The 26,757-nt window shown below is 44.2% G+C and overlaps 1 protein-coding gene across 1 annotated transcript in view; it reads right to left on the bottom strand.

The window, feature by feature from the left end:
* The window catches only part of LOC126293211 (proton-associated sugar transporter A-like), a 476,357-nt gene that overhangs the window by 101,271 nt on the left and 348,329 nt on the right, over positions 1-26,757 (bottom strand). The window contains exons 3-4 of the mRNA XM_049986334.1: positions 11,525-11,787; positions 4,137-4,478 (exon numbers count right to left, since the gene is read on the bottom strand). Of these exons, the coding sequence (XP_049842291.1) occupies positions 4,137-4,478; positions 11,525-11,787 (605 nt within the window). The remainder of the gene's footprint in view (positions 1-4,136; positions 4,479-11,524; positions 11,788-26,757) is intronic.

A 26,757-nucleotide genomic window follows, 5' to 3' on the forward strand; every position in this document is an offset into this window, starting at 1 on the left:
TGCGACTTTTTTCTATTTCCAAAATGGGGGTCAAGGGACACAATTTTCAAACAAGATGTCCAAAAATCTGTGATGAGGGTCATGGAGAACATTACAGAAGATGAGTTCCAGAAATGTTACCATCAAGCGCTGGAAAAAGTGTGTGCAATCAGAAGGGAACTGCTTTGAAGTAGACAACACTAAACTTGACTAAAATGGTAAGCAACATTTTTTTCACATCAGGCTCATTACTTTAGTGTCGCATCTCGTATGTCAGATGGTCTTCATTATCATCGAGAGCGTTACTGATGGCGAACTTCTTAAAAGACTTAAAAATAATGTTTCCTCACTCCAGACTACGACTGTTTCATCCGCTGACACACTTGTTTGATTGGGGTGAATTCATGTTTGGTGATATCCATCATCAATTTGTCCCATTCGTCTCTCATATACACTTTAAATGGTTTATTTATTGAGACACCAAGAAGTTGCAATTGTAAGTGAGTCCTCCCAGAGTAACAAACAGCAAGCTCTGTATCACCGTGTCTCAGTTTCTCTTTCACAGAATTCCCTGCGAAACCCTACATTTCAGCAAGATAATGCACGACCGCATGTTGCAGGTCCTGTACGGACCTTTCTGAATACAGAAAATGTTCGACTGCTGCCCTGGCCAGCACATTTTCCAGATCTCTCGCCAATTGAAAATGTCTGGTCAATGGTGGCCAAGCAACTGGCTCGTCACAATACGCCAGTCACTACTGTTGATGAACTGTGGTATCGTGTTGAAGCTGCATGGGCAGCTGTTTCTGTACACGCCATCCAAGCTCTGTTTGACTCACTGCCCAGGCGTATCAAGGCCGTTATTACGGCCAGAGGTGATTGTTCTGGGTACTGATTTCCTAGGATCTATACACGCAAATTGCGTGAAAATGTAATCACATGTCAGTTCTAGTATAATATATTTCTCGGAAGTATACCCGTTTATCATCTGCATTTCTTGTTGGTGTAGCAATTTTAATGGCCAGTACTGTATCTCTCGACTCTTAAAATTTCACAAATAGTTAATGGTAAACACCAGCTACCTTTGTCACTGTACCGAAACACAGAAGTCACAATATCACTCTATTTCACACATAATGCGTTCAGACACTTTCAGAATGACTGGCTCCTTCGAACGCTAGTCCACCACTTGCTTCTTCTCTCTCTGCCGCTCCTTCGAACGCTAGTCCACCACTTGCTTCTTCTCTCTCTGCCGCCACAAGCACCTCTATCTCCTGCGTTATGTGGCAAACCGTCTCACTTCTTCTTTGCTGTACAGAATTACGGCCAATCAGAACTGACTTTTCTTTTTTCCTTTTGTAACTTCCCAATTAAGACAGTTATTGGCTTCAGATCTTGACAGATGGTTCCTTTACGCAACAGAAGGTTATGTACCTAATATGAAGTTTCTCGGGCTATTTCTAGTTCAGTTATTAATTCTTATAGTTCCAGAGAATGTGACTACTCTGTAAGCGCCTCTCCGCTACTTTCACACGCTGCAGTCACGCCTTATGGTCGTGACGCACGTCTCCATCTACAGCTACATCTTCATCTACATCTACATACATGCTCCGCAATACACCAATCGGTGCGTGGCGGAGGGTACCTCGTACCACAACTAGCATCTTCTCTCTCTGTTCCACTCCCAATGAGAACGAGGGAAAAATGACTGCCTAAATGCCTCTGTACGAGCCCTTATCTCTCTTATCTTTGTGGTCTTTCCGCGAAATGTAAGTTGGCGGCAGTAAAATTGTACTGGAGTCAGCCTCAAATGCTGGGTTCTCTAAATTTCCTCAGTAGCGATTCACGAAAAGAACGCCTCCTTTCCTCCAGAGACTCCCACCCGAGTTCCTGAAGCTTTACCGTAACACTCGCGTGATGATAAAACCTACTAGTAACAAATCTAGCAGCCCGCCTCTGAATTTCTTCTATGTCCTCCCTCAATCCTACCTCATAGGGATCCCAAACGCTCGAGCAGTACTCAAGAATAGGTCGTATTAGTGTTTTATAAGCGGTCTCCTTTACAGATGAACCACATCTTCCCAAAATTCTGCCAATGAACGGAAGACGACTATCCGCCTTCCCCACAGCTGCCATTACATGCTTGTCCCACTACATATCGCTCTGCAGTGTTACGCCCAAATCTTTAATCGACGTGACTGTGTCAAGCGCTACACTACTAGTGGAGTATTGAAACATTACGGGATTGTTTTTCCTATTCATCTGCATTAATTTACATTTATCTTCATTTAGAGTTAGCTGCCATTCTTTACACCAATCACAAATCCTGTCCAAGTCATCTTGTATCCTCCTACAGTCACTCAACGACGACACCTTCCCGTACACCACAGCATCATCAGCAAACAGCCGCGTATTGCTATCCAGCCTATCCAAAAGATCATTTATGTAGATAGAAAACAACAGCGGACCTACCACACCTCCGTGGGGCACTCCATATGATACCCTCACCTCCGATGAACACTCCCCATCGAGGACAATGTACTGGGTTCTATTACTTAAGAAATCTTCGAGCCACTCACATACTTGGGAACCAATCCCATATGCTATTACCTCAGTTATGAGTCTGCAGTGGGGCACCGAGTCAAACGCTTTCCGGAAGTCAAGGAATATGGCGTCTGATACCCTTCATCCACGGTTCGCAAGACATCATGTGAAAAAAGGGCGAGTTGCGTTTCACAGTAGCGATGCTTTCTAAAGCCGTGCTGTACTGACACATGGACCAGTTCTCTGTCTCAAGGTAATTCATGATATTCGAACTAAGATTATGTTCGAGAATCCTGCAACAAACCGGTGTTAAGGATATTGGTCTGTAATTTTGAAGATCCGTCCTTCTACCCTTCTTATATACAGGCTTCACTCGCGCTTTTTTCCAGTCGTTCGGGACTTAACGTTGGGCAAGAGATTCGCAATAAATGCAAGCTAAGTAAGGAGCCAATGCAGTAGAGTACTCTCTGTAATACCGAATTGGAATCCCAGGCGATTTATTTATTTCAACCCATTCAGCTGCTTCACAACCCCAGGGATGTCTGTGTTCTCCATACGGGAATCTGTACGAAACTCAAACGGCGGTATGTTTGTACTATCCTCCTGCGTGAAAGATTTCTCAAATGATAAATTTAGAATTTCAGCTTTGGTTTTCTTGTCTTCCGTTGCCAGGCCAGACTGATCAGTGAGTGACTGGATGGAAGCCTTCGACCCACTTACCGATTTTACACAAGACCAGAATTTCCTTGGGTTTTCAGCAAGATCTTTTGCTAAGGTATGACGGTGGTAGTGGTTGTATGCTTCGCGCATCGCTCTTTTTACAGCAGCACGAATCTCTACTAACTTTTGCCTGTCCTCATTCTCCCGATCTTTCTTGTACCGCGAGTGCAACTGTCTTTGCTTCCTGAGCATTCTCCGAATTGCGCTGTTAAACCATGGTGGGTCTTTTCCGTCCGTAACCCACTTTTTCGGCACATACTTGTCGAACGCGTGATTTACAATGTGTTTAACATTTGCCCATAATTGTTCCACGTCCATCGCACCGGAAGTAAATGAAGTCGATTCATTTACTAAGTGGGATGTTAACAACTGCTTATCTGCTCTTTCTAGTATGAATACTCTGCTAGCCTTCTTGACCGACTTTTTAACTTTCGTAAGCGTAGTCGTAATGAAAGCATCATGATCACTAATCCATGTCTCAACACTGACACCGTCGATTGGGTCTGGTCTGTTCGTGGCTACCAGATCTAAAATATTTCCATTACGCGTTGGCTGTCGATTTAGCTGCTCAAGACAGTTTTCAGATAATGTGTTCAAAAGTAATTCACACGACCTGTAATATCTGCAGGACACAGCTCGCCCGTTGCAGATCGTATAAGATTCTGACTGGTTACACTGGAGCAAACATACATTCATACATGAAGGCTTTAATAGACAAATTGGCGATCGCGCCCTAGCTGCGACGCCTCAACACATTTGAACAAATGGATCACTCGACAGGAGCGCACGAATTTCCCAACTTGACTGCATTAGCAATGAGGAGATATGGGAAAGCTGTCCCACACCACACAGTACTGATTTAGACACTTGGGCCAGAGTAGACTGGAAGGTACCTGGCACGGTGACGTCGAGCAGGTAGGCCCTGGCGGGGCTCTGACAGGCATCGGCGTCGAAATCGAGCAAGACGGTGCCCAGGATGGTGAAGACGACGCCCCAGGGGTGGCTGGACTGCGGCTTGCGTGACACCACCGACGACTCGTTGGCCAGCGCCGCGGGGCTCTCCGCGGTGAAGAGTCCCGGCCCCAGGCTGGCGTTGGTGACCTGCCACTGTGAGGGGGTGACCACCTCCAGTGAGGGAGTCGCGTTCAGCGCTCCAGGGGGGCTAGGTGACGGCGCGGGCCGGGGGTCGCCCAGGGCGTACCCGATGTCCGCCCCATTGGGCACCAGGATCAGCCCTGTAGGAACACCACACACCACATCAGAAAGGCAGAAAGCAATGGTGAACCTCTGTCAAGGATGACACTGTTTCTACATAGGCTGAGACCCGTTTCATCAGCTGACTAATGTCAGTCTTAGATCATTTTTTAGTGATATCTACAAATAATCATACATATAACAACACAAATTACATAACAAACTAAAGGTTTCTGTTTGATCCCCACAGTATATTACTAGCCACAGTCCCATCACCGACAACACCGCGACCACAACCCAACCACCACCACCACTGTCCGTGCTTGTGTTTGCAGGGACAGCAGGGAGAGCGGACTGATGGATGGGGTAATGGAATTGGAAATGAGCGTTTGGTATTGTGTGGGAGGCCCCTTGCAGGGCAGGTCCGGCCGCCTTGGTGCAGGTCTTATAACATTCGACGCCACATTGGGTTACCTGCACTCCAAATGGGGATGAAATGAAGATAAAGACCACTCAACACCCAGTCCCTGAGTGGAGAATCTGTCACGCTGACCTCTCGAGGGGGGGGGGGGGGGTAATGGCCAACATATACAGGACCTCACCTGTATTTTTTACAGTATGATTCCATTTGTGAACTGTGCATACTTGTCTCAATTACATGACTGTCGCCTATCTGTATACAATTCTTGAAACAGACTAGTGTAGGTTGCATAAAACGGATTGGTAGGGGTAGCTCAATCACCTGTAAACCAGTGTTGCGCTGACTCGAATAAATCTGTAACGATCAAATTTCCTCTAAGTACTGTACCTAATAAAATCCTACATTTCAGTGAAAGAACACTGAGCCGTAGTCGTGTCTGGCCCTTTGAAAAGCGCGCCAGCCGGAGTACTTTCGCTTCGCGTCTAGTGTTTGTGGTGGCGCCTTCGGTTTGGCACACTGTTTGGATCGCTACCGCCCTCTGGCGGGAGGTGCACCAAGTATACGGTCGTGTGACGATCGAGGAGTATGTACTGGGCTGGGACCGAGAGAGGTGTTCCCCCCCCCCCCCTGCTGTTGGGGATCGTCAACTGCTCGCCACGTGCTTTGGCCGACCTCGTGGCTGTCACGGGCTAAGTCTGCATGTACATGGCTTATGAAGCTTAGAGGCCGTGGTGCAGGAGATCAGCGCTTAGGACCGTATGTCTTCTTATCGGCCGTTGAAACCACTGGCAGCGGTTGGCTCTGACGAGCATTTGGAAATGCGACGTGTTCCCGGCGCTGTGGAGGAGTTTGAGAAGTTGAGTACTGTTTTTATGCAACAGAGTTATATATATATATATATATATATATATATATATATATATATATATATATATATATATATATATATTAAATTTCAAGTTCTAGTGAAGTGTATGAGTTTCTTGACCGAAGGTTTTGTTGGGGTCTTCCCACCACAGTCTTCGTTTGCCTGTCCGCAGGGATGTGGTAATTGCTTCTGGGTCGGGCCGTTTCATTCACACCTCGTCTGGGTGATGTGGGGTCGGTGTCGTGTGTCTCTGTGGTTCAGAGTCTGTGCAGGCACAGGGGCTGATCTGCTGTGGCCCTGTAGACCACCATTAACTATTCCGCCTATTGTGATTTGGGCCCCTTTACACGTTTCACTCCCTCACCGAGCCAAGGAAAATTTTTTTGGGAACTGCCTTTAATGTGAATGTTTGTGTGCTGGCTTATTGACATTTATCTTTTAACAACTGACAGGGGTAATGTCGGTTATTTAACTGGCAAGAAACAACTATTTTAGCTTTAGTACAAACTAACTATTTAAAGGTGTTTTTTAAGGAATTGTTCTCTTATAACAAGTTTAGAATCTTATTATTGGGAAGTTGTTAACGTCATACCTTGCATTTGTCAGCTAGTTAAAAGAGTTTTTTAATTGTTGTCTTATATATACATATGTCAAGTTATTATTTTATTATTGGGAAGTTGTTAACAACATATCTGGCAATCTAATTTTCATAAAAAAAATTTGTCACCTATTGGAAATTGTTTTTGACATTGCTTTTTTTTTAAATGCCAGACTTAAAAATTTCTTATTAAGAAAGTCTTTACAATGAAAAGATAACCTTAGCAGTGTGTGTTATTTCACCAGTACCTCTTGGCCCCTACTTCCACGATAACGTTTTTTGAATACTTGTTTGTGAACCGCTATTTAATTGATGATTCAAACACATCCACTTTCTCTCATCTCTGAAGGCTGTATTGAAATACACGAAGTCCAAGTCAACTGCTTCACCTTAACACTGTATCGAGTTAAGTTCAAAGTTAACGATTCGCAAACAGCCATATAAATCGGAATTATGTTCATTTGACTCTCGAAGTGACGTCAGCAGAGCGGCGCAATAGGCAATCGCTTGCAGGAAGAATGGACAGGAGAGGTGGCAGCCCTGCACACGGCTCGCACGCCCAGGATGGCCATTCTGCTTCCACTGTTGCACAAACCATGGTTATAAGTTTGCTCGCTAAGAAAGAGAAGAAATCGAACGACATTCAGAAGAGACTCCGAACCCTATTTGTTGTTGTTAATCTGAGTAAAACCCGAGTGTTCAATTGGTCCAAGTTCCACAAGGGTCGTGATAAAGTGGAAAATCAAAGCTGTAATTAGTGTCCAGCGAGTAGCGACAATGAAGACAGACAATATTCGAGCCACGTGTGAGTTGACAGAAGGTGACCGCCACATTACTGCTGCCAAGATTGCGTGACAGATGGGGATCAGAATCAGCGTGTCCGTACCATTTTATCAGGCTCATTTGGATACTGAAAAGTGTCGCAAGGTAGGCTACGTGTGTCCACACTAGGGAACTAAAAATCGTGTGGAAAGACAACTGTTGGCGATATCTGAATCTTTTCTATGAAGAAAGAGCAGAGGCTTTCGTGCAATGAAGCATGCGTCCATTACTAACGCCAGAGATGGAGATGGGGGAATGTTGGAGGGGGAGCAGAAACTGAGGCAAAGACTCCTGTGAGGAAAGTTTGAGGAGTCAACAGAGGTATCACTGATTGTGTACCTGCACGGTTGAAGGAAGGTGAGTGTGCCCCACCGCTGCAGGCTGTCATCTGATGCCATGACTGCTTGTTGTGACAAACTATGCTACCATCCGATCTATGGTGTCTTCCTCCTGCATGACATGTCGCTGTGTAGAGGAGATCCGACTTGTGTAAAGCTCACTGAGTCCATCCACCCTGACAGTGCACGCTTGTCCCCATGTGACCACCACAGGTCCAGTCCACTGAAGAGGGCATCAGAAGGGGAACATTTGGAAGATAACACTACAGACCAAGTACACATATGGCTGCCGGGGCAGCGAACTTCTCAAAGCTTAATATCCACTGGGTAAAATATACACTAAATACAATGAGATTTTCACTCTGCAGCGGAGTGTGCAGTGATATGAAACTTCCTGGCAGATTAAAACTGTGTGCCCGACCTAGACTCGAACTCGGGACCTTTGCCTTTTGCGGGCAAGTGCTCTACCATCTGAGCTACCCGAGCCCGCCTCACAGCTTTACTTCTGCCAGTACCTCGTCTCCTACCTTCCAAACTTTACAGAAGCTCTCCTGCGAACCTTGCAGAACTAGCACTCCTGAAAGAAAGGATATTGCGGAGACATGGCTTAGCCACAGCCTGGGGGATGTTTCCAGTATGAGATTTTCACTCTGCAGCGGAGTGTGCGCTGATATGAGTTCGAGTCTCGGTCGGGCACACAGTTTTAATCTGCCAGGAAGTTTCATATCAGCGCACACTCCGCTGCAGAGTGAAAATGTCGTTCTGGAAACATCCCCCATGCTGTGGCTAAGCCATGTCTCCGCAGTATCCTTTCTTTCAGGAGTGCTAGCTCTGCAAGGTTCGCAGGCGAGCTTGTGTAAAGTTTGGAAAGTAGGAGACGAGATACTGGCAGAAGTAAAGCTGTGAGTACCGGGCGTGAGTCGTGCTTCGGTAGCTTAGATGGTAGAGCACTTGCCCGCAAAAGGCAAAGGTCCCGAGTTCGAGTCTAGGTCGGGCACACAGTTTTAATCTACCAGGAAGTTTCATACACTAAATACTTTTGAATACATTATGGGAATGATTGTGATCGATGTGTTACAAATATTTACTATCAAAACAGTCTTGATCACAATGAATTTATTATGGTGACCGGTTTCAGCCACTACTGTGGTCATCTTCAGACCAATGAGTAAGAACCTCCTTCTGCTGGAGAATCACTACTAGGTGGAAAGAGAAGGCCTAGTATAAACCTTTGGATAACGCAGGACATAATGAATGTAGCAGATGAAAGGAGAAAATGCAAAAATGAAGCTGGTGAAAGGCAATACAGACATCTCAAAAATGAGACTGGCACATAGTGCAAAATGACTAAGCTGGAATAGGTAGGGGACAAATCTGAGGATTTAGAAACATATTTCACTAGGGGAAAGGTAGATACCGCTTACAGAAAACTAATGCTACTTTTAGGGAAAAGAGAAGCAGCTGTATGAATATCGAAAGCTTAGATGGAAAATCAGTTGTAAGCAAAGAAGGTAAAGCTGAAACGCGGAAGGATAATATAGAGGGTCTATAAAAGGGACATGAATTTGAAGGCAATGTTATAGAAATGAAAGAGGACGTAGTTGAACACGAGGTAGGAGATACGATACTGCGAGAAGAATTTGACAGAGTACGGAAAGACGTTAAGTCGAAACAAGGCCCTTGGAATAGACGCCATTCCGTTCTGAACTACTGATAGCCCTGGGGAGAGTCAGCCACGACGAAACTCTTCCATCTGGTGAGCAAGGTGTATGAGACAGGCGAAATACCCTCAGACATCAAAAAGAATATTAATAATTCCAATTGCAAATAAAGCAATTGCCGACAGACGTGAGTATTACCGAACTGTCCGTTTAACAAGTCAGGCTTGCAAAAAACTAACACAAATTCGTTACAGAAGAATGGATTAACTGGTAGTAGCTGACGTCGGGGAAGATCAGTTGGCTCTTGGAGAAATGTAGGAATATTGGCGCTATGATTTAGCTTAGGATATAAATTAAGGGAAAAAGCGTACATTTACAGCAATCATATACTTAGAGAAAGCTTTTGACAAAGTTGAGTGGAATATTCTCATTGAAATTCTGAAGGTAGCAGGTGTAAAATACAGAACTTTTATGGAAACCAGGTGAGAGTTATAAGAGTCAAGGATCACGAAAGGGAAGCAATGGTCGAGAAGGTAGTCAGACGAGGTTGAAGCCATTCCCGATGTTATTCAATCTGTATATTGAGCAAGCAGTGAAGGAAACAAAAGGAAAATTCGGAGTAGGTATTAAAATCCATGGAGAAGAAGTAAAAACTTTGAGGTTCGCCGATGACATTGTAATTCTGTCAGAGAGTAAGCAGTAAAGAAAACCAAAGGAAAATTTGGAGTAGGAATTAATGTCCTTTTGAAAGTATTTCTGATGGTGTTGGCACATAATCCCTTTCCCCTTGGCTCTAGCTTCCCAGCCAACTTGGAAGCGCTGATTTTAGGTTTCTTCTTCATTTCCCTCATGATAAATCTCACGTCTGCATCAGTCCAAATGTGAGGACGTCCGGTACGTGGTTGGTTTCTTAATGAGTTTGTTGCGCAAAATCAATTTATTATAGTCTGAACTGTCGATCTAGGTCTACCGACTACTACTTTAGCAATCTCCTAAGAAGATTTGCACTCAGAAAAAGTTTCCTTTTCATCACCATCGTCTCACTACCCTTATGGCCCATTGCGCTAATTACACTGTATCGGCGTTGTCCAGAACTACAACAGCCGATAGAGCGGGGCCGCGTACGGTTGACTCCAGTGCGAGCCGCGGGTCAGCGTTATAGTTTAATCACTGCGAGCAGAATTTCGCCATGTTCAAATGGTGGACGAATACTTTATGAACTAGCTCTTTTATTACATTTTCTATTTTGTTAACCTTGCTGTCGATTTGGATGTATTTCTTTCGTTGCTTTTCAACAAAAATGACTTACCAAGGTACTTCTTACATGACTGGCCCTTTAGATTTTGTATGCATTTCTTTTCGTTTTACACAGACTGTTTTCTGAAAGATATGAAGCCAGACGAATAATTTTTGGACTCACTGTATGTGGAAGTGAAACATGTACGATAAACTGTTGGGCAAGAAGAGAAGAGAAGCTTTCGAAATGTGGTGTCACAGAAGAAGATTAGGTGGGTAGAGGACGTAACTAATCAATAGGATTGGGGAGAAGAGAAATTTGAGGCACATGCTGACTAGAGGATAGGACCGGTTGGTAGGATGCATTCCAAGAGATCAAGGGAACACCAATTTAGTACAGGAGGGAAGAGAAGAGAAGCTTTCGAAATGTGGTGTTACAGAAGAATGTTGAAGATTAGGTGGATAGAGGACGTAACTAATGAATAGGATTGGGGAGAAGAGGAATTTGAGGCACAGGCTGACTAGAAGATAAGAGTGGGTAAGTGACTGAAGTAGAGAGAGAGAGAGAGAGAGAGAGAGAGAGAGAGAGAGAGAGAGAGAGAGAGAGAGAGAGTTGAACTGAGGACCACAACAACAACTAAAACAACTACTACTTTTGGAATTAGGAAAAGACATAGACCAGTGGGTAAGTGATTGAAGTAGAGACAGAGAGAGAGAGAGAGAGAGAGAGAGAGAGAGAGAGAGAGAGAGAGATCTGGACTGAGGACAAGAACAACAACAACAGCTTTTGGGATTAGGTAAAGAGAGAGAGACCAGTGGGTAAGTGAGTGAAGTAGAGAGAGAGAGAGAGAGAGAGAGAGAGAGAGAGAGAGAGAGAGAGAGAGAGAGAGAGCTGGACTGAGGACCACAACAACTACTACTGCTTTTGGGATTGGGTAAAGACATCGACCAGTGGGTAAGTGAGTGAGGTAGAGAGAGAGAGAGAGAGAGAGAGAGAGAGAGAGAGAGAGAGAGAGAGAGAGAGAGAGGGAGAGAGAGAGATAAGGACTGAGGACCAAAACAACAACATCAACTTTTGGGATTAGGTTAAGGTAGCGACCAGGAGATGAGTGAGTGAAGTAGAGGGACAGAGCGGATACTGACCGAGCAGGACGCCGGCGGCGAGCAGCGCAATGAAGGGCCTGCGGCGGCCCCAGGGCAGGCGGCAGCGGTCCGACAGCGACCCCAGCAGCGGCGTCACGAAGAAGCCGACCAGTGGGCTGAGCGCCCAGGCCAGCGTCATCAGGCGGTGCGCCACGCCGATCTGCAGCAGCGTCGGCGACACGAACGCCGTCTCGGCCGCGTACGAGAACTCGATGCCCGCCACCGCCGCCGACACGCGCACCAGCTCGCAGAACGTCTTGCGCCTGCAGGCAGAGGCAGTGCAGCGTTAGTCGTCTCACTGTACCCTCCAGGCGGGCCGGCAAGGGGCTCCCAGGAAGACTGAGACGCAAATGGTCGAAGTTAATCAGAAAACAAGCAGCAAGGCAATGGATACGCACAGCCAGAAACAGAAAGGAGTCACTACTCACACTACAGAGTAGGCAGGGCTCGAAGCTAAACATTAGTCTAGAATTCAGGTAACTAATTTGTGTGCAAATTTGAATATTAATGGAAATGAGCGTACGGCATCGTACGCCTGGAAGCCCCATCCAGGGGAGTTCGATCACTGAGTGCGAGCCTTATTTCAGTCGACGCCACAATGGGAGACTTTTGTGAAAGATATGAGGATGAGATGAAGAGCACAACAACACGACACCCAGTCCCTGAGTGGAGAAAATCTCCGACCCAGCTAGGAATCGAACCCGGGCACGCTTGTGTGCAAGGTGAGCACGTTACTGCCCAGCCAAGCAGGCAGACAAACTATGTGGTAAAGGCGACTGTGGTATGGTAACTTTCTGCTGCAGTGAAAGATTCGAGACAGTAATCATGATGGACACTGTGAGCATTGATTGTGTGAAACTTGTATACAGGCCATTTCCATATGAGCGTGCAAAAATATAGCAGAACATAGACGACACTCCACTGAACACTTTGAGGTCTGGAACCTGGGGTGGGAGAAGCCAGCTTAAGGACTAATAGGACCAAAACCACGTTACTGTGTACTTTTTCATTCATTGCAAATACCTTCAGCGACACAGTGAATGTACCACTTCTTTTTACTTTTTACTTTACATGTGACAAGGGCCTTATCGACCATATGCCTGCCTGTCCAATGCACTGTTTGTCCAGTTGCTGTTGCTGTTCATCCTAGTTGTGTCGCCCCGAATGTTATCCCACCACCTGATTCTGGGTCTTCCTCTTCCTCTCATTCCACCTACTGTTCTGCCGAATGCCATTCTAGGTAGTCTATTCTCTGTCACTCATGCTATATGGCCTGCCCAATTCAACCTTCTCCTCTTGAGCACTTCGACGATGTTACGCTGTTTGTACAGCCCTCTTCATTCTTCACTTCCTCTTATTCTCCATTCCATGTTATTTTCGTCATATACAGGTCCAAAAATTTTCCTTAGTACTTAACTTTCAAATATTAACAGTTCTTCATCTTTCCTTCTAAACATTTATGTTTCACATCCATATAACACCACAAGTATAATGGTCGATTGATATAAGCGGATTTTGAAGTTACTTGTGATATTTTTCTTAGAATTTTGATGAAATGAAAACGTTTCTTGTTTGCTATTGATAAACGGGCATCTATTTCTATATCTGTTTTGTTGGTATTACTAAAAAGACTTCCTAGGTACTTGAAGTGGTCAACAGTTTTGAAATTGAATCCATCTACAGTCAGAGTTGCATCTTTTCTGGTTTTATTACTTATGGGCAGGTATTCTTTTTCTTAATTAACATGTAACCCTGTTTTAGAAAATTCTCTAGGACAAAGTTAAATATAATAGGTGAAATGGCATCCCCTTGTCTCAGTCCAGTGTACACCTTAAAATCTTCAGTTTCTCCTAACGCTGTCTTTATGCGACATAAAGTTTCATCTATACACATTTTAACTAATCTGATTAATTTTGATGGTATTTTAAATTCCTTCATTATATTTAGCAGTGTCTGTCAGTGCATGTTACCATAGGCCTTTTTTAAAATCTACGAATAATATGTGGACATCTACATTGAACTCCCACACCTTCTCAGTTACTTGCCTTGGGGTGAATAAGTGATCTAATGTGGATCTGCTTCTGTGGAAACCACATTGGTGGTCCCCAATCAGTTCTTCTATTATTGGTATCAGATTGTACCATTTCTACTGTATCTTGAAAAATGTGCTGAAACTGACAGCCACAAATCTCAGTGCAAGCATGACATAGGCGAACACGATTCTGATGCAGCCTGGCAAATATCCCTGGTGCCTTTCAAATCACGTGACAGGGAGCTACAATTGTGGCAACTAATTCCATCTCCGTATACACTGGGATGTCATACACATATGACTTTAGATATCCCCACAGGAAATAATCGAGGGGTTTCAGATAGGGTGCCCTCACAGGCCATGATATAGGACCTCCACTTCCAATCCAGCGGCCATGAAATACAACATTGGGATGGTTGCGGGCTTCTACACAGAAGTGAGGCAGTCCAGCATCATGTCATATCCACGTCGTCCCACGAACAGCCAAGGGTACATTCTCCAACAACTCATGTAGAACTCTTTGCACGAACCTCAGGTACAGGTGGACATTTGGACAGACTGGTAGAATATATGCTCCAGTGAGATTGTCACCTAAATTTCTGGCCTATGTATTCACAGCAAAACATACTTGATGATGTGATTCTACTACAGCGAGAGGGTTTTCTTCACCTGACACATGGCTGTGCCTGCTGTTCCGAAAACCATCACCACCAAATGAGGCCCCATCAGTAAACAGCGCGAATTGGAGGAAATCTGGTCGATCAATCCATTGTTGGAGCAATCACTGACACAATATGATACTTGGTGCAAAGTCAGTCACAAGCATTGAATAGACTTGTGGTAGGTGACGTGGGTGTAATTGTTGCTCGTCGAGTAGTCACGACATGGAAATACATGCAGCGCCCATTTCAGCTGCAGTACGACGAGTAATTGTAGTGGGGTATGCAGCACCTCCTCTTCAGAATTGGGTTTGCGAGTGGTCCTCTTGTTGTCAGATCTCTCGTTTCTTCTTTCCAATCAATCAGTCTCCCACAATCATAGATCGAACCCTCGTTGTGATGGATGATGCCTGTTGGGTAATCATTCCCTGTACAGCCTCTCAGTAGTGAGAGAATTGCAACATGCATCCCCATAAACAAGGTCGATGTCAGTGAGTTCTGCAAAACTGTACCTGTGCTGCTTCATTGTACTTTACTGTACGTCTCTGAATACCACTGAGTAATAAATGGGTCTGTCATGATTCATAACACGTTCTGTCATGGGTTACCTTAAAGACAGGTATAGTACACATAACCTGTATCATGACTCCCTAGTAATCAGTCTCCTTCACCCTGTTTCCTTGAAGGAAATAAAGAATGTACATGTAAATAAACAGCACAGTACCTGTAAACTTGTACACTTGTTAGTTGTAAATGAGCTGCAAAGGTGTAATGCTAGGCAAAGAAGTAGACAAGCTTACTTCCGTATCTCCTTAAGGATACAGGGCACTTTTCTGGCTCAATATTATGTAAAAATCAACACCTATTTCTTTCAGGCACTGTTTATAATGTACGTGGTTTTCAGATTTTTTGTTGTTATCAGGTAATACAGCACACTTTTTAAACAAATTAGAAGTATTTGGAATATTTTTGAAACTGCTTAGGGTTATTTAAAAAATCACAAAAAACTGATACAATTGTTTTTTCCAAAATGCTTCCTCAAATTGAGGTACCATTTAATCCTATGTTATAGGTTTGAAGAAGACCAAATTTTTACCTTATATGCATGTCATGATGGCTGAGGTACTAGACCTATTTAATTCCACCTGTAATGTATATTACAAGGCTAAAAAAATATCACATCTTACACTTTAATTTTTATAATTCTTTTCCTACTAAAAATGTTATTTTCTCTATAATTTAGCTGATACTGTAGTAAAGCTTAGGTCTACCACAAAAGTATGGACTATTTAAAGTTACAGAAACAAATTAGAGCAATGCTTTATAAACTTTGGGAAATATTTGTAGCTGAATTCTGAAAAATACAACTTGTGGGAAATTGTGAATAGAGATATGAGTCCAATTAAACTGTGCCTCAGAACATTGCTGAAGCATAGTCTTCATCTTAAAGCTTCCTCTTGGCATTCCTCTTAGCACTTCTTGCCTCTTTGTGAAATTGAAGAGCGAATCTTTCAGCTTCATGTACCCGTTGTCTGTCACATGCAAGCAATTGATCTTCCATATTAGAGCCACATGTTATGCATAAATTTCTCACGACTTCCAACCTTCCTCTCACTCCATCATTGAAACATATCACTTTTAATGTATTTAGTCCTACAGAAACTTTCTTGGTTAAGCTTTCCCATATACAATGGTTGAAACTTTCATTTGTATTTTGAGTGCCCCATGAAGACATTTAATAAGCAAATCATGGTCACTCAGGTCTCTAACAATTGGCTTTATTTCATTCATAACAGGCTCAGGAAGAGAATGCTTATGATGGTATATTTGACCACTATCTTTTGCGTTTTGGTAACCACACCAAGAATCTGCTCCTTTAGGGTAAAATCCGTGAACAGACTGGTCATATGTGGACAACTTATGGAAGTAGGTGGCCCATACAGTTTTCTCATTGCTGTAACATTCAGAGGTGGAGTTCGTCTAATGGCCAGTTCATGATAACTCTGAAGATGGTCTATTTCAGTTTCTGTCAATTTGCCTCGGCCAGACAATTTCCATCAGATAGCAACTTTCCTTTCATTTATATTAAAAAACTAAAAACCCGCCTCGATTGCGAAAAAAGCACCTAGTGTTAAGTGTTAACCCAGGTTTCGGCGTAGATAACAACACCTTCTTCAGAACAACAATAAAACCCACAAAAGCCATTGACAAAGGTCTTCTTAGGCACTTGTGGGTTTGTTGTTGTTCTGAAGAAGGTGGTGTTATCTGCGACGAAACCTGGGTTAACACTTAACACTAGGTGCATTTTTCGCAATCGAGGCGGGTTTTTAGATTTTAATATATTAACCAACGATTGCTGAAGCTCTGCGATGTTGAAGGTTCTTTCCTTTCATTTCCCTATGTAGCTTCCTCACTCTACCACCCTTCCTCTTTTGCACATGTCCACAACACGCCAGTTTTGTTAGCAAGGTGTCGCCATAAACATTGAACTCGTTAATTTTATTGAAAGCTTTAGAGTTCCCATCGCCTAATTTTTAAATTTTGTAGAATATAGGTCATTTTTCATTTGAAACCCTAATATGTATATATCAATGTAATCAGGAAAGACTGTAGAATTTAATAAAGTCTAAAAAAATTTCGATTTTTCCATCACTTATAAGTACCCTGTATCCTTAAGCTGGCTTCTCTGACCCCAGATTCCCCACCTCATATTGTTCGATGGAGCATTCTAGATTCCCTGTAACACTTTTGCACGCTGTTTCTTAAACACCTGTATACAGGGCACACCAAAATTCTGCTTAGCAACTTCTAGTAGAGGGAACCGAGTAGACAACATTTTGGAACCCATGTCCGGAAACACAGCGTTCCCTTGCTACAGGCGTTTGATAACGTGTTTGTTAGCGAGGTACGCAACTGGGCAATCATGCTGGGCGGTTGGTTACGCCGGATTTTCTGATGTCATTTGACGTCTGACCTACCTCTCTGACTCGGTTCGAACCTCATTCACGTGTCTTTGAGTGATAGAGCAACATGGCAGAGTACACTTTTGCAGAATACGCTGGCATAATCCTTTCGTTTGGCTAAGCTCGCAGTAACGAAACAGGTGCTCATCGCCTTCAAGATCGTTCTCTGTAACGTAGGATTCCATCGCACCCTTTTCGTCACGCTTACGCAAAGCCATCGAGAAAGCCGTACCTTCGCGGTCAGCAGGAGCGGCTGTCGCGCATCAACGAGAAGCCGCACACGCGAATTGACTGTAAACAACAGTTTTTGTGAAAACTGATTAAGTTTCATTTCTGTTTGTTTGATTATTAATGAGTGGAATTGTATAACAGGCGATGAACTTCTACACGTAAAAGTGGTCGCGTTACCAGCTTGGTTTCCAATGGTTGTAGCACGGAAAAAATACGTTATCGGACATCGATTCCCATTCAGAATACTACCTACTCTCTGCAAATCCTACAAGTTGTATTTGGTTTCTCGGTCGGAAATAAAGATATGATGTTTCAGCACATTTGGAAATTTAACTCCATGGGAGTGAAATAATAGCTTTTTTTGAAAATATATCATTATTAATGAACTACTAAAGCATGTTTAAAGCTACAACTATAAACGCTGGTATCTAACTTCTCGGTTACAAATAAAAAATGTTTTTGAAAATTGAACTCCCAAGTGAGTGAAATAGGGGATGACATTTTTTTATGAAAATATTTTATTATGAAACCATTTTTAAAGCTAAATCTATAAAAATTTAAATTTGGCTTCTGAGTTAGAAATAAAAAAAAAACGTTTCACTGTTTTTGAAAATACGTCCTCAATGGCGGTGAAACGGGGGATGAAAATTTTTATGGAAATATTTCATGGTGCAAGCATTTTTAAATCTAAATCTATGAAAATTTGTGTTTGGTTTCTCTGTTGGAAATAAAACATACATATATCACTGTTTTTTGAAATTCAAACCCTAAGGAGTAAAATAGCTTCAGACACTCACTAAATCATCACTGCCCAGTCCAAACCGCTAAGAATAGAAACCTGAAATTTGGAGAGTGTGTGGATTTTATATTGTAGCTATCGTTTAAGAATAGACAGTGCGAAATACCACTCCTAAAGGGGTGGGATAGGCGATGAAAGGCTTTTTGAAAGTATGCCGCTATTAGCGGAATTTTGAAGCTAGAACTAGTAAAACTGGTTTCTCAGTCTGAAAATAAAAAATACATGTTTCAGCAATTTTGGAAATTCAACCGATAAGGCGGTAAAATAGTGTTTAAAAAAACTGGTAAAGTATTAGTAAAGGATTTTTAAGGCTACACTATGACAGTTGGTATTTGACTTGTCAATTAGGAACAAAAAAATGCGTGTTTCACCGTTTCTGGACATTCAACCCTTCAGGTAATGCAACAGGGGATGAAAAATTTTAAGAAAATATTTCGTTGCTTAAAAAAATTTAAAGCTGTATATATGAAACTTACTATTTCACATTTTGGTTTGATATGAAGAAATATTCGTCAGGGGATGAAAGTTACTATGCAAATATCTCCACAAGAACGTAAAAGGTATGATTAACAAAAACTTCAGACTCCAGCTCCCAGAATCGCTTTTTGGTCAGAGTACTTTCGGAAAAGGCTAAAGTTCCATGGCCTTAAGTAGCATTAAAAGTTTAGAAGGTGTTGCAGTTTGTGAGAAACACAAAAATTCCATTAAATAGAAACAAAAAAATCCTCTGCAGTATATATATATATATATATATATATATATATATATATATATATATATATACCTTCTAAACTTTTCAAGCTACTTAAGGTCATAGAACTTTAACTTTTCAGAAAATACTGACCAAGAACCGATTCTGGGAGCTGGAGTCAGAAGTTTTTGTTAATCATACATTTTGCGTTCTTGTGGAGATAATTACTACATAGCAACTTTCATCCCCTGACGAATATTTCTTTATATCGAACCAAGATATGAAATAGTAAGTTTCATATATACAGCTTTAAATTTTTTTATGCAACGAAATATTTTCTTAAAAATTTTCATCCACTGTTGCATTACCTTAGGGGTTTAATGTCCAGAAACGCGGAAACACGTATTTTTTTGTGTCTAATTGACAAGTCAAATACCAACTGTCATAGATGTAGCTTTAAAAATCCTTTACTAAGACTTTGTCAATATATATTATACTCAAGCGCCAAAGAAACTGGTATAGGCATCGGTTACTGCTGTTACGATGGCAGGTTATCAAGATGTGAGTGAGTTTGAACGTGGTGTTATAGTCGGTGCACGAGCGATGGGATACAGCGATGAAGTGCGGATTTTCCCGTACGACCATTTAGCGAGTGTACCGTGAATGTCAGGAATACGGCATAACATCAAATCTCCGACATCGCTGCGGCCGGAAAAGATCCTGCAAGAACGGGACCAACGACGACTGAAGAGAATCGTTGAACGTGACAGAAGTGCGACCCTTCCGCAAATTTCTGCCTACATCTGACACTAGTAGATTTCTCTTGGCCAGAAATACCCTTTTTTCCAGTGCTAGTCTGCATTTGATGTCCTCCATACTCCGTCCGTCATTGATTATTTTGCTGCCTAGGTACCTGAATTCCTTAACTTCATCTACTTCGGGACCATCAATTTTGATGTTAAGTTTGTCGGTGTTCTCATTTCTGATGCTACACATTACTTTCGTCGTTCTTCGATTTACTCTCAATCCGTATTCTGTACTCATTAGACTGTTCATTCCATTCAGCGATATCATGTAATTCTTCTTCACTTTCACTCAGGATAGCAATATTATCAATGAATTTTATCATCGATATCCTTTCACCTTTAATGCCGCTCCTGGACCTTTGTTTTATTTCCGTCACTGCTTCTTCGATGTACAGATTGAACAATACGGGAGAAAGGCTACATCCGTGTGTTGCATACAGGCAGCCCACAAAGTCGTGGTGGAATTGGCGCTTATACGGTTAAGCTCTTCTTCTCAGGAAACTGACTGCATTTGAGGAGCGCGGATGTCTTCCGTTGTACTGCGTCAGCTGGATGCTTCTGGAGACAACGATACGCTGAGTCCTAAAGTAAATCGGTCATCTTGCTAAAGTAAGATGTTGCAGTGAGAAGAGCGGTAGCGTTTCCCTTGTCAGCAGGTAAAATCGCTATTTCTGTGTCTTCCCTTGAGGAATGGAGAGCTCTCCTCTCTTCAGTGTTGATGTTCTGCTTCGGGGCGGACGTCCTGGTTACGGCCCTGAGTGCCTGTCGGCCTTTTCCTCCAGCAGTCATCCTCAGAAGTTTGCTCAACGATGCTGACGAAATCCGCGATAGACAAGGTCTTTGGTGTGACCCCTAAATGTAGTCCCTTATCCAACAGCGATATCGCAGCGTCAGTCAATCGTTTATCTGTGAAATTAAACACAGTACGCACAGTCGGGTTACAGTCTAGCGATGTTTAGCGTGTAAGGCGATGGAACTTTTAAGTTTGACTCGCCTCGGCCTGCTGCCTCGTCCAGTTCGAAACCGACCGTGTAGCGTCGTCCACCCGCTGCCGAAAATCCGCTGACGGACGCGACGAGATGGTTCAAATGGCTCTGAGCACTATGGGACTTAACATCTGAGGTCATCAGTCCTTTATAACTTAGAACTACTTAAACCTAACTAACTTGAGGGCATCACACACATCCATGCCCGAGGCAGGATTCGAACCTGCAACCATGGTGGTCGCGCGGTTCCAGACTGAAGCGGCCTAGAACCGCTCGTCCACTCCGGCCGGCGCGACGAGATGTTCAGATGTAGTTAAAGCGAGCACCTCGACACTAATTCTCGTCTGCTGTAAGAGATTCTTTCTCTCACCAGTGCCGTGCTGGTTCGTCGTTTGATCCTCCTAGCGGCTCGCGTGGGTCTGTATAATGAGTGAGTTCAGAGAATGTCGGTATAGTTTGCTGGTCCTGACATCTCAGTAAAAACGCGAGCGACCACAACAGTCTGTTTCTCTGATTCCGCAGTTTATCGAACTAGCGCGTTCTGTTGACAGCCTGCTTCCCGTAAATGTGCCAGATGTGCTGTTTGTGACTTTCCCGACTAAGTAGTAACTTCATCATTGGTTCACGGGCGTCGCGTCGTGTAATGTTGTGGAAGTTGCACAATATTTCAATGAGACAACTACTCGTTATCTTCAGGTGCTTACTGACTTGTTGCTGCAGTGGCTCCCCGATATTTACATCTACACTCATGCTCATAAATTAAGGATAATGCTGAAACAACGCTCTGGTGGGTGTTTTGTGGGTTTAAATCTCCTCGGGGTATGACCATGTGGTGCATTTGACCTGCGGTCGTCGCACGGTGGCGCTGGCAGCAGTCCACATACGCAGAGGTGTGTTGGTGCATGTCAGAGTACAGTGCAGTGAGTAAGTGTGCAGACGCTTTCAGATGTGCTAATCCTGACTGTGTTGAAAATGGCTCAAAGAACACATATTGATGACGCTATGAGGGGTAGAATACTAGGGCGACTGGAGGCTGGTCCAACACAGCTGGTCGTAGCACGGGCCCTCAGTGTGCCACAAAGTGTGATTTGAAGATTATGGCAACGATTCCAGCAGAGAGGAAATTTGTCCTGGCGCTACAGTACGGGACGTCTACAGTGGACAACACCACAAGAAGACCGATAGCTCACCATCAGTGCCCGCAGACGGCCACGGAGTACTGCAGGTAGCCTCGCTCGGGACCTTACAGCAGCCACTGGAACAGCTGTCTCCAGACATACAGTCTACAGATGCCTGAACAGACACGGTTTATTCGCCTGGAGACCTGCAAGGTGCATTCCACTGACCCCTGGTCACAGGGGAGCCCGTAAAGCCTGGTGTCAAGAACACAGTACATGGCCATTGGAACAGTGGTCCCAGGTTATGTTCACGGACGAGTCCAGGTACAGTGTGAACAGTGATTCTCGCTGGGTTTTCATCTGGCGTGAACCAGGAACCAGATACAAACCCCTTCATGTCCTTCAAAGGGACCTGTATGGTTTTCATCTGGCGTGAACCAGGAACCAGATACAAACCCCTTCATGTCCTTCAAAGGGACCTGTATGGTTTTCATCTGGCGTGAACCAGGAACCAGATACAAATCCCTTCATGTCCTTCAAAGGGACCTGTATGGTTTTCATCTGGCGTGAACCAGGAACCAGATACAAACCCCTTCATGTCCTTCAAAGGGACCTGTATGGAGGTCGTAGTTGGATGGTGTGGGGTGGGATTATGATTGGTGCACGTACACCCCTGCATGTCTTTGACAGAGGAATTGTAACAGGTCGGGTGTATCGGCACGTCATTTTGCACCAGTATGTCCGCCTTTCCAGGTGTGCAGTGAGTGCCACCTTCCTCATGATGGATGATAACGCGCGGCCCCACCGAGCTACCATCTTGGAGGAAACTGATGATATCAGGTGAATGGAGTGGCCTGCCTGTTCTCCAGACTTGAACCCCACCGAGCACGTCTGGGATGCTCTCGGTCGACGTATCGCCACACGTTTTCAAACCCCTACCACACTTCAGGAGCTCCGACAGGCACTGGTGCAAGAATGGGAGGCTATACCCTAGCAGCTGCTCGACCACCTGATCCAGAGTATGCCAACCCGTTGTGCGGCCTGTGTACGTGGGCATGGTGATCAAATGGCTCAAATGGCTCTGAGCACTATGCGACCCAACTTCTGTGGTCACCAGCCACCTAGAATTTAGAACTAATTAAACCTAACTAACCTAAGGACATCACACACATCTATGCCCGAGGCAGGATTCGAACCTCCGACCGCAGCGGTCGCTCGGCTCCAGACTGCAGCGCCCAGAACCGCACGGCCACTTCGGTCGGCACATGGTGATCATAGCCCATACTGACGTCGGGGTACATGCGCAGGAAACAGTTTTGTAGCACATGTGTTTCGGGACGGTTTTCTCAACTTATCACCAATACCGTGGACTTACAGATCTGTGTTCTCTATGTGCCTATGCTATTAGCGCCAATTTTGTGTAGTGCCACGTTGTGTGGCACCACGTTCTGCAGTTATCCGTAATTTATAAGCATGAGAGATTTCATAGATATTGCGCAAGCCACCGTGCGGTGCGTGGCGGAGGGTACCCTGTACATGATATTCCCCTCCTTTTCCAGTCACAAACAGAGTGAGAGAAAAGCGACGGTGTGTATGCCTCCGTGTGAGCTCTAAATTCTCGTATCTTATCTTCGTTTCTAGCATTTGTAGACTTAGAGAAAGCTTTTGACAATGTTGACTGGAATACTCTCTTTCAAATTCTGAAGGTGGGAGGGGTAAAATATAGGGAGCGAAAGGCTATTTACAATTTGTACAGAAAGCAGATGGCAGTTATAAGAGTCGAGGGGCATGAAAGGGAAGCACTGTTTGGGAAGGGAGTGAGACAGGGTTGTAGCCTCTCCCCAATGTTATTCAATCTGTATATTGAGCAAGCAGTAAAGGAAACAAAAGAAAAATTCGGAGTAGTTATTAAAATCCATGGAGAAGAGATAAAAACTTTGAGGTTCGCCGATGACATCGTAATTCTGTCAGAGACAGCAAAGGACTTGGAAGAGCAGCTGAACGGAATGGATACTGTGTTGAAAGGAGGATATAAGATGAACATCAACATAAGCAAAACGAGGATAATGGAATGTAGTCGAATTAAGTCGGGTGATGCTGGGGGAATTAGATTAGGAAATGAGACACTCAAAGCAGTAAAGGAGTTTTGCTATTTGGGGAGCAAAATAACCGATGATGGTCGAAGTAGAGAGGATATAAAATGTAGACTGGCAATGGCAAGGAAAGCGTTTCTGAAGAAGAGAAATTTGTTAACATCGAGATTAGATTTAAGTGTCAGGAAGTTGTTTCTGAAAGTATTTGTATGGAGTGTAGCCATGTATGGAAGTGAAACATGGACGATAAATCTTTTGGACAAGAAGAGAATAGAAGCTTTCGAAATGTGGTGCTACAGAAGAATGCTGCAGATTAGATGGGTAGATCACATAACTAATGAGGAAGTACTGAATAGGATTGGGGAGAAGAGAAGTTTGTGGCACAACTTGACTAGAAGAAGGGATCGGTTGGTAGGACATGTTCTGAGGCATCAAGGGATCACCAATTTAGTATTGGAGGGCAGCGTAGAGGGTAAAATTCGTAGAGGGAGACCAAGAGATGAATACACTAAGCACATTCAGAAGGATGTAGGTTGCAGTAGGTACTGGGAGATGAAGCAGCTAGCACAGGTTAGAGTAGCATGGAGAGCTGCATCAAACCAGTCTCAGGACTGAAGACCACAACAAACATCTTCGTGGTCCTAATGCGCAGTGTATGTTGGCGGCAATAGAATCGTTCGGCAGTCAGCTCCAAACGCCGGTTCTCTAAACTTTCTCAATAGCGTTGCTCGAAAATAACATCGCCTTCCGGACAGGTTCCCATTTGAGTGCCCAAAGCATCTCCGTAACACGTGTTGCTCGAACCTCCCTTAACAAATATAGTAGCCCGGTGCTGAATTCCTTCGATATCTTCCTCCAATGCGACCTGGTACGGTCGGAGTGGCCGTGCGGTTCTGGGCGCTGCAGTCTGGAGCCGAGTGACCGCTACGGGCGCAGGTTCGAATCCTGCCTCGGGCATGGATGTGTGTGACGTCCTTAGGTTTAATTAGTTGTAAATTATAGGTGACTGATGACCTCAGAAGTTAAGTCGCATAGTGCTCAGAGCCATTTGAACCATTTTGAACGGATCCCAAACATTCGTGCAGTACTCCAGAATAGGTCGCACCAGCGCCTAAATGCGGTCTCCTTTACAGGTGAACCACTCTTTCCTAAAATTCTCCCAATAAACCAAAGTCTTCTTCTTCTTCTTCTTCTTCTTCCGTCGTGTGGCTAGGGCCTCCCGTCGGGAAGACCTTTCACCTGGTGCAAGTCTTTCGATTTGACGCACTTCGGCGACTTGCGTGTCAAGGGAATGAAATGATGACGATAAGGACAACACAACACCCAGTCCCTGAGCGGATAAAATCTCCGACCCAGCTGGGAATCGAACGCGGGCCCTTAGGCATGACATTCCGTCGCGCTGACCACTCGGCTACCAGGGGCAGACAACCGAAGCCGACCATTCCCTACCACAGTTCTCACGTCCTCATACAACCCCATAACGCTTTGCAGCGTTACGCCCAGATACTTAAATGACTTGACTGTGTCAATCAGGACACTAGTAATGCTGTATCCGAACATTACAGGTTTTTTGCACCCCACTCGTAAACATTGGGCGACTGAACTGTGGAAAAACGTTGTGTGGAGTGAAGAATCACGGTACACAATGTGGCAATCCGATTGCAGGGTTTGGGTATGGCGAATGCCCGGTGAACGTCATTTGCCAGCGCGTGTAGTGCCAACAGTAAAATTCGGAGACGGTGGTGTTATGGTGTGGTCGTGTTTTTCATGGAGGGGCTTGCACCCATTGCTGTATTGCGTGGCGCTATCACAGCATCTACATCTACATATATACTCCGCAATCGACCATACGGTGCGTGGCGAAGGGTACCTCGTACCACAACTAGCATCTTCTCTCCCTGTTCCACTTTAAACAGAACGAGGGAAAAATACTGCCTATGTCTCTGTACGAGCCCTAATTTCTCTTATCTTATCTTTGTGGTCTTTCCGCGAAATATAAGTTGGCGGAGGTAAAATTGTACTGCAGTCAGCCTCAAACGCTGGTTCTCTAAATTTCCTCAGCGATTCACGAAAAGAACGCCTCCTTTCGTCTAGAGACTCCAACCAGAGTTCCTGAAGCATTTCCGTAACAATGGCATGATGATCAAACCTACCAGTAACAAATCTAGCAGCCCGCCTCTGAATTGCTTCTATGTCCTCCCTCAATGCCAAACGCTCGAGCAGTACTCAAGAATAGGTCGTATTAGAGTTTTATAAGCGGTCTCCTTTACAGATGAACCACATCTTCCCAAAATTCGACCAATGAACCGAAGACGACTATCCGCCTTCCCCACAACTGCCATTACATGCTTGTCCCACTTCATATCGCTCTGCAATGTTACGCCCAAATATTTAATCGACGTGACTGTGTGAAGCGCTTCACTACTAATGGAGTATTCAAACATTACGGTATTCTTTTTCCTATTCATCTGCATTAATTTAGATTTATCTATATTTAGAGTTAGCTGCCATTCTTTACACCACTCGCAAATCCTGTCCAAGTCATCTTGTATCCTCCTACAGTCACTCAACGACGACACCTTCCCGTACACCACAGCATCATCAGCAAACAGCCGCACATTGCTATCCACCCTATCCAAAAGATCATTTATGTAGATAGAAAACAACAGCGGACCTACCACACTTCCCTGTGGCAATTCAGATGATACCCTCACCTCCGATGAACACTCACCACTGGCCTAAATTGATGTTTTAAGCACCTTTGTTCCCACTGTTGAAGAGCAGTTCGAGGATAGCGACTGCATCTTTCCAACACGATCGAGCACCTGTTCATAATGCACGGCCTGTGGCGGAGT

This window comes from Schistocerca gregaria, chromosome 10 (assembly GCF_023897955.1).
Source record: "Schistocerca gregaria isolate iqSchGreg1 chromosome 10, iqSchGreg1.2, whole genome shotgun sequence".
Taxonomy (NCBI): domain Eukaryota; kingdom Metazoa; phylum Arthropoda; class Insecta; order Orthoptera; family Acrididae; genus Schistocerca; species Schistocerca gregaria.